The 9,207-nt window shown below is 54.1% G+C and overlaps 2 protein-coding genes across 2 annotated transcripts; one reads left to right on the forward strand and one right to left on the reverse strand.

Moving 5' to 3' along the window:
* Positions 1-556: 556 nt before the first annotated feature.
* GLRG_08744 (uncharacterized protein) lies at positions 557-2,638 on the forward strand (the record flags this gene model as incomplete). Its single annotated transcript, XM_008099294.1, has 2 exons — positions 557-1,397; positions 1,458-2,638. The coding sequence occupies 2 exons, from the start codon at positions 557-559 to the stop codon at positions 2,636-2,638; spliced, it is 2,022 nt and encodes a 673-aa protein (XP_008097485.1).
* A 1,505-nt stretch (positions 2,639-4,143) lies between these two features.
* On the reverse strand, positions 4,144-8,958 carry GLRG_08745 (3-phosphoshikimate 1-carboxyvinyltransferase; the record flags this gene model as incomplete). The annotated part of the gene is made up of 2 exons (XM_008099295.1): positions 4,144-4,239; positions 4,315-8,958. 2 exons carry the CDS (start codon positions 8,956-8,958, stop codon positions 4,144-4,146), a joined length of 4,740 nt encoding a protein of 1,579 aa, XP_008097486.1.
* Between the last annotated feature and the right edge of the window lie 249 nt (positions 8,959-9,207).

Below are 9,207 nucleotides of genomic sequence, written 5' to 3' on the forward strand. Positions count from 1 at the left end.
GGCTTCCAAGACGATTGAAAAAATAATGATAATCAGGAGGGGGAAGAGCGGTCATCAATACGTCCACACTAGTTGAAATTTTCTTCCATCCTTTTCCTCCCTGTGCTTCTGTCCCCCATCCCTCCCTGTCCCTGTTGTCCCTATCGCCCTACTGCATCATTCTACCTAGTGTAAGGTATACACTAGGTACCCACCCGGCCCCGATCCCAGACCCCCTGCACCTCTGCTCCACCATCACCCCACCACCAAGCAGCCCAAGTCCAAGCCTCGGGTCCTGCCAGCCTCTACCTCCGCTTCGCAAAGCGAGTAGATGCGAAGCCGCTACGTACCGTCACCCCCCGGTCGACTCCAAGCCCCATGGTCCACTCCGGTACGTATCGTTCACCTCACTAAGAGCGAGGCCCGTGGATGCAAGCCACTACGTAGTGCAACTTTGGCGGCACCTTCTTTTGCTCTTCCCATATTTATAAGTCGCCGTCCCTCCGTGGTTTGCCACTCGATCTGATTTCGCATCACCACATCTACAAAACATCCAACCTTCTCAAATAACCGCACCATGCTGTTAACCCGACCCGCTACTGCGCAACCCTTCCAGCACCGTCAGCTCTATCACAGTAGCCAGGCATACCACCAACATCAGCCTCAGTGTCAATCCCAACAACCGCATCAGTTGTACCCACAGGCACTCGACCTCGACCTTGACGCATCTTTTGACGACTTCACCCGAGATTCGAACTTATCGAGTATATCATCTTCGCCGCTCTCGACTCAGTCACTTCTCTCCTCCCACTACTCCTTGGCGAATCAGTCTGCCAACCTCTCCGACTGTAGCACATCTAACCTGGCAGTGCCAAGAGCGGCTACTACTACTACGGCTTTCCACAGCTCCTCTTTGAACCTGAACTATCAGCAAAACCTCATGCAGCCAGACGCTTGGGTAATAGGAAATCAGTACGCCCCCAAGCCGGTTGGTCGATTCTCTCACCAGCGGGAGTCTTCTCTTTCCTCTCTGGGCTCCGCTGGCCCTGCCTCGCCTTTCAACCATAACACGACGAACCCCCAGATTGCAGTCACGGACTCGATACCAGACGGTCTATACGACATGCAGGCCCACGATAACAACGCCTTCTATCAATTGGCAAGCAAGCCCATGGCGGTTCCCCACGACAACATGCACCCGAATTACAACGGTTTAAACATCTCGTCAGACATGAGTGGCTACGCATCTGCTACGAATGTCCAAAGACCGCGATCTGATCGCGGCCTGCTACCCGCTCCCGAGCTGTCGGTGGCGGGCAACAGGTCATATCCCAACTCGGTGGCGAGTTCTGTCGCTGGTGACTCACCCGCCACCCCGTCGCATGTCGAGCAAGAGGATGACAGGAGGCGCAAAGCTGGTAAGGAAACTACCTCCGATCACATTATCAGCTCTTGCTCACCAACGTATGACGATACAGTCTTCAGTAACGTTCCCAAGTTGGATCGCACAATGACAGACATTTACAACGACGAGCTTTACAGCCCGAACTTCACAATCACATCAGCGTCGCCAGCACAGCCACAGATGGCAGTATCTCCCAGTAATGATGTGTTCGCCCAGAGGCTAAGCGCTGCCAACAATCAACACCTGAGCGCGGCACATTCACCTGCGTCGAGTGTTTCGCGCGATCGATCTCCGTTTCGCCAGGGCTCACCACTCGCCCCGGTTACCAACCACGACTTCGGCGCTGGTATGCAAGCCTCCCACTTGAGGTTCAACTCGGCACATCGCATGCGGGAACAAAAGAAGGCTGAGCAAGACGCTCAGATGATGAGACAGCAAATGTCCATGAAGTCAGAGCCCGAGACTCCCAAGACCATTTCCCCCAAAGATGCTATGCTTGAGTTTCACGACACCGATGGTGACTCGTCATTTCCGTTGTTTCCTCAGGAACCCGCCGAGTTTGAAGATATTGCAAAGGCCGTCGCCTCCCAGGACCCGCAGGCCAGCTTTGCCCGGTCTGCTGTGCACAACGGATCTGCTTTTCCTTACATGCCTGCTCAGTTGCAGCCCGGTATTCATATCCCTCAGCAATACCCTTTCATAGCCCACCCGCGCCAAACGCAGGCCCAGGATCACGTTCCACGCTTGAGCTCTGTTGAGTCCAGTTCTGGAGGGTCTGAGGGGACACCAATTTCGAATGGCGTTCCCATGTCCAAGCCGGCTGGCGCTGCCGCAGACGGAGGCACTTACACATGCACCTACCACGGCTGCACGATGCGCTTTGAGACACCTGCCCTTCTTCAAAAGCACAAACGTGAGGGTCACCGCCAGACACAGGGAATCGGGGGTCCTCGGAGACCCGACACTACAGTTGCGTCTCCCGATAACATACTCAACAGCCAAGCTGGACCCCACCGCTGTGACCGCATCAACCCGAGTACCGGCAAGCCGTGCCATACAATATTCTCGCGCCCTTACGATTTGACAAGGCATGAGGACACAATCCACAACGCACGGAAGCAAAAGGTCCGTTGTAACCTATGCACCGAGGAGAAGACATTCAGCCGCGCAGACGCACTCACACGCCACTATCGCGTTTGTCATCCCGACGTTGAATTTACCGGAAAGCATCGACGTCGCGGCCAGAATGCTTAATTCTTTACAAGATTGCGAGCCAAGTCCGAACCGCAAATCCCGTTTTCTCGGGAATGTGGCGATCTGTAAAACATCCAGCGACATCATGCCCTGCCGCACAGTTCGGGCGGAGGACGTTAGGTATGCATCATGACGTCGGACAGACGAAGTCAAAGCCTAACCGATGGATGGCGCAAGAGCCCCGCACAAAGGGAGTGTCAGAAAATGTCGATACCCGGGTGTTAATGTCCACGCAACCAGTCAAACGGTTGTGTCCGTACTGAAAGACGCCAGCGGAGTGGGGTAGCCGGGGGTGGGAGGGGGTAGGGTTCCATGGGTGCAATTTTCAGGGTCCTTCGACGGTGCAGTAAGGGTCGTGTTGAATGATATCATCATGGCCCGTGCCTTACGACCCTGACGATCCGTATGACCCGTGATGACATCACTCACCCCCCCTCGCCCTGCGCGATAGACTTACCCCCGTTTCGACTCTCCCCGACTCGGCCAACGACATCATATCATGGTGTCAATGGGTACGCCGAGATGGGAAAGGGGCATTATGACATTATCATGTCTTCTGTTGCCTTGTACGCTTTTTCGCAATCGCTGCATCCCCTGCTACCGATCGATGATGCGTCCAATCCGTCCTGATTACTGCAACCAATTTGTTGAGACGCACACTGATGACTGGTTTATTCATTCCTCTGCCTCTATTTTTTTTTTCTACACGCGCCAGCGAGGTCTTGTAGTGTACAACAGCAGCGTCTATTTATGTGTTTATTTGACAGTGGCATGTCTAGTTACGGTGGCGGACGACGATGACGCATGTATACTTTATGGTATTGGGGCTTGTAGGTATGCTCAACACATGCATTGGCTAGACAAAAAGAGAAAAAACGATACACGGCCTGGTATGGAATGGGAATGGGAATGGCCATATATGGCTGGCTGTACGCAACGGAATGAGGTTATGACAACACGATGGCCATTATAGAATTACTTAATCCTGTACAATTCAAAGCAATGATCAAAATTCCTTTCGGCCAAATAGGACTGATTACCAAGTTTCGCCGCCCGTGCACAACGCGTATGGTCGTCCCAGACTGGTTCGAGCTGGGTTGGCTGTGATTTGCAATCGATATAGACCTTGATTCAAGCCGATGCTTCGTGACATTCCTAATCATTACATCTTTAGTAAGTTGGCGCGGTTGCCCCTGCACATGCTATTTGCGAGTCACTATTATGCATTGATTGGCCTACTACATGTGGCCTAGACCTACCCAACCACAGCAAGCTTCTGCATCTCAAGTAAGTCGGCAAAGAATAGTAACATGATATAGGGAAAAGAATAATCACGTTTTCTTTATCCCCCCACCTTTTTTTATTTTATTTCCCTCACCATTCATCCCCATTCATTTTAAAGCTTCAGTCACATAAAACACTTCATCATTGGCCACTTCCACACTGAATTCTGGCCATGCGCAAAAGTCATAGAAGAGCAAAAGGGGATGTTTTCTGCTTCTCCATCATACTTTCCGGCCGGTAGCTTCTCCAGCCTCCTCGCCTAGCACAGCTGCTCGAGCTGTTTGGTAGAGGGGGATAATGTCGGTCCATTTCTGGAACTAGAGTCGGTTCAGGTTAGCAACCTCTGTCTGCTCGTTCGTTGCTGCGGCTCTCTGAATCTTATGTTGACTTACCTGGTACCAGCCCTGGGCAGAGAGCACTTCCAGTCCAGGAATAGTTGCCCACCCGGCCTCCTCAGCGAGCTGCATCAATGGGGTGTAACGGGGCATGTAAGCCATCTCAAGGAGGACCCGCTTCTCCTCGGTTGCCGGCTCGTGGCGCAAGACCACTGCCAAGGTCTCTCGAAGCGATGGATCAACCGGCTTGTCTGCAGGAATAGTGCTGACCATAACGGTGGGTGAGGATGGCAGGGTGGATGCTTCACTGGCGCTCTTGAGAGCTTCGATACGATACTCGGGAGGGAAGGATGCCTTCAGCGTCTCTAAGTTACTGCTATTGCGCGCAAGTGCGTAAATGGGCCCGAAGCCCAGCGCATGCAGGGCAAAGATGGCAGCTCGTGTGGTTCCCCCCGAACCGATGACCATTGCGGAACGTTGGACGCCAGTGGCGGAGCGAGACGCAACTCCTGCTGATTGAAGAGAGTGAACCATGCCTGACCAATCGGTGTTATCACCGACGAGCTTAGCGTTAACGTCCCCATTGTCCCTGACCGGGATGATAGTGTTGACGGCCCCGATGATGCGAGCGGACTCCGAGATCTCATCGATTTCCTTCATAATGTCTAGCTTCAATGGGATTGTGACGGACGCACCGCCAAAATCAGGTGCACGGATAGCCTCGCGTACGTCGGCGGCGCTGTCCGTCTCCTTTAGCAAGTATCGGTGCGGCAATCCGGTCAGCGCAAAAAGGGTGTTATGCAGTGCGGGCGACCTTGACGCCGAGATAGGCTTGCCGAAGAGATAAAAGGACTGGGGACTAATGCCACCCAACAGCGCCAAAGCCTTCCGAATCTCCGCCGCGGACAACTGCCCAGGAGCCGCCTTGAACGGCAGATCGGGATGAGAGACCGGAGTAAGGCAGCCGTTAAACACGCGGCTGAGCTTACCGGCAGTACCCATGTTGAGGGCAATGATGGGGGTTTTGTGTGAAGACAACATTGCGGACTTGAATTGGGCCAACGCGTAGTTATCCTCGATGTGCTGGGCAATACCAACCAGTTTGATCACGTCACCCCATTGGAGGGCTTTGTTGTAAAATGGTATCCAGGAACCGTCCTTCCACGACAGCTTGCCCTGGGGGTCGTGGTGAGAAGCAATAATGCGACACAGCCCCTTATTCTCCACAACTGCTTGGATGACTTGTTCCGGGAGCGTCATCTCAACGTCGATAAACTCAACACCCATCCGGATGGCCTTTTGATAAAGTCCAAGGCCTTGGTCGTAGGCGTCGTCTGGGAATCTTCCGCCCTGAGCTTTCGTCCGAAGGGTGAAGATAATTGGCACGTTGGCCACAGATCGGAGAAGCGCAACTTGGTGTGCCACCGACTCTTCCGAGTAGTCTTGCAGCAAGTCCACACGAAGCTCTACGGCGTCTGATCCGACGACGACGGCCGGTATCAGGGCCAGAGCAGAGGCGACTTCTGGCACCGTAAGAGAAACGAAGAAGCTGGGGTCCTTCGCCAGTGCCCTTTTCACTTGAACCTCCTCGCCGCACAAGGTGTTGACAAAGCGCCTGAAGTCCAACGGCGGGTCCCGTGTGGCCAGAGTGCCAGGCGGGTGAGGACTAAAGTATTCGAAGTTGCTGCATTCCTCAAAGAACGGCTTCCGGCGATAGTAGACATCTTCAATGTCCTCCCTGTAGGCCGGTCTCGACTTGTCCTGAAGGAGATACTCAACCACCTCCTTGGTGTTTCGATGAACCAGCAACACGGTTCCGTCGTTGCGACAATGAGCGACGAGCAGTTTGCGAGCCTCGGGAGTCTCGACAATGCCGCCGCCGCACGAGAAAATGTAGCCGTGACTCTGTTTCTCCAAGACCTCCCGAAGAAGCTCCAGCTCATCCGCCCTGAAGCCGTCCCATCCTCTGGTGCCTCTAATCATCTCAGGAATCGTCATGCCAGCCCGTCGCTCCAGCTCCTCGTCCAGGTCAACGAACGGTCTCTTCAACGTGTTGGCCATCCACCGACCAGCTGTTGTCTTGCCAGCACCACGCATGCCAATAATGAAGACAGACTTGTCCTTTCGAGTTTTTGCGGAAGGTCCTGTTGCCCCTGCCTGAGGATGCTGGTCGACTCCGTCCAAGATAACCTTGAAGGACTGAGACAAGGTATCCCACCAACCCGGCCATGTCTTACCAGTACACTCTCTTTCAAGTATCGTAACAGGTTTTGGTGCCACGACCGAAAGCACACTGAAGCTCATTGCGACGCGGTGGTCATCATAACAGAATATGCCTTCAGTGGGCCCTTGAAGGCTTTGAACAGAACGGCCATTGACAATGATGCCGTCGTCAAACTCATCCGTCTCAACGCCAAACTTTGCCAGTTGCTCGCGCATGACCCCGATACGGTTGCACTCTTTGACTCGCTGATTCGCGATGCCGCTAATTCTGGTGGTTCCCGATGCGACGGCAGCAAGGACCGACGCCGTCAGGAAAGCATCTGTCATGGGCTCCATATCGACGTGCTCGATAGCCTTCAGGCTGCCGATTGGCGGCCCGGTAACGGTGGTTGAAGTGCCTGTCTGCTCGACGGTGCAGCCCATGGGCCTCAGTACGTCGACGGCAAATCGAGAATCGCCTTGGAGCGAGTCTGAGCCGATGTTAGGCACAGTACAAGTAGTGCCGGTGATGGCCGCAATGGCAAGAGGGTACGTCGCTGAGCTGGCATCGCTCTCAACCACGTACTCGGGAGGGTTTTGGTAGACAGCCTTGGGAACATGGTAGGTATTGGGCTCCTCGGCTGATTTCGTTACATTGACGCCAAAAGTACGCATCATGGCTATGGTCATGTCGATGTAGAATTGGGAAATGGGTTTTCCACCAACAAGACGCAAGGTGACGGGGTTCTTCGCGTAGGGCGCAGCCATGAGAATGGATGAGACATACTGAGAGGAAATGGTGGCGGCCAGTTCAATGACTCCGCCTTCAAAGCCATCGGCAGCGTCCACCTGGAGGGGAAGACTCTTCTCCTGACCCAGATACTTGATGCCCAACCCGTTGGCCCTGAGTGCGTCAACTAGGGGCCCAATGGGACGAACCTTCATTCGGGCGTTTCCTGTGAGCACCGTCGAAGAGACATCAGACGGGGCACAAAGAGCAACGACAGTAGTCAAGAATCGAGAAGCGGTACCAGCATTACCCAGGTACAGCGCCTTCTTGCTTGCACTGAGCCTGCCACCCTTGCCCTGAACGGCTAGAACCTCTCCAGCATCTTCCCAGGCATAGGTCGCGCCGCCTAGTTGAGCAATTGCTGATAGCATATACTCGGTGTCATCAGAATGTAGTAGGTTCGTGATACAGCAGGTTCCCTGACCAAGAGCTGCAAGGACAAGGGCACGGTTCGATATGCTCTTGGAGCCGGGAGGTGTGACCGTAGTGTGGAGCGACTTGGGCACGCCAGGAATCACTTGCGTCGCCGGTGAGAGGACCACCCTGATTGCGCCATCTTCGACGACGCTGGCCTTTTGTTCGTGGGTCCTTCCGATAGCCGAAAGAAGCACAATCTTTTTCTTGGCTCCGTCGTTCTTCTTGTCGACGGCCATCTTCTCCAACAAGGCATCGACCGGGGACGCCTTGCCTGCCGTCAGTTTCACGACTTTCTTGTCGTGTATGGAAGTGGGTAGTTCGTAGCTCGCGATGCACTTGACGAGTCGGGCCACAGCGCCAGGCCGGAGAACGCCAAGGTAGCGGGCCAGTTCCGCCTCCTTAACCATGCCAATGGCCACAGCCTCGCCGTGCAGAAGCTGAGGAGTCAGAAGAGCTTCGTATGCGTGCCCAATGGAATGGCCGAAATTGAGCAGATTCCTCAGGCCGCCTTCTCTTTCGTCACTGGAAACGACATGGGCTTTGACGCGAGCAGACCCCAACACGATTCGCTTGAGAACATCTCGGATAGAGGATAGTCTCTGAGGGCCCTGGGATTTGATAGCGGCTAGAACGGTGGCCGCGTTGGACTCGAGCGTCGTGAACTCGTCTTCGTCCCAAATGGCCGCCGTTTTGACGACCTCCGCCATGCCATTGATGAACTCTCGTGTTGGTAGCGTCTCGAGGAAGGCCAAGTCAATATAGATGCGCGATGGTTGCCAGAAGGCACCGACCAGATTCTTCCCTGCTGGTGTGTCGATTGCGGTCTTGCCGCCAATAGAGGAGTCAACCATTGATAGCAGAGTGGTGGGCACCTGAACGAAGCGAACACCACGCATGAATGTGGCAGCAACATAACCGATCATGTCGCCAATGACACCACCGCCAAGGGCAATAATGACGGTATCCCTTGTGCATTTCTGCGACAGCATCCAATCCTCAATGCTTGCCTTAGTCTGGCGGCTCTTTGAAATTTCACCCGGCGGGATAGCATAGGTGAGGAGTCGAGTCGAGGCAGACGCCGTAGCGTTGAATACTTTCTGGAAGGGCGGCACATAGGTGTCATAGAGGTTTGTGTCGGTGATAATAACGTAGGTCGACGTCTTGAGGTTCTCGAGGAGATCGTGAGTCACAAAGTTAAGCCAAATGCCGTGATCCACAACAATATCGTCCTTGCCCAATATCGTGATCCGGGTCGGACCTGTGCCCGAACCCGAGCCATTGGCCAATCCCATGATCGATCGCGAAAGTAGGAAAGGGGAGGTTATGACGGTTAGGTAGGGCTCTGGCGCATCGATGTGGTTTTCGTCGTCAACTTCACTAGAAGGGTTTCAGGGAGTATGTGAAATTCAAGTGTCGTTGTGCGTGTAACCGCTGAGCGGTCCCCGGAGCTGGAGTCAATTTAGTTTTTTCTGGAGCGACGCCGATTAGGAGGAGAGTGGGAAATGTGGGGATGGCTGTTATGGTGGAACATTAGTCTGCCT

This window comes from Colletotrichum graminicola (genome assembly GCF_000149035.1).
Source record: "Colletotrichum graminicola M1.001 genomic scaffold supercont1.40, whole genome shotgun sequence".
Taxonomy (NCBI): Eukaryota; Fungi; Ascomycota; class Sordariomycetes; order Glomerellales; family Glomerellaceae; genus Colletotrichum; species Colletotrichum graminicola.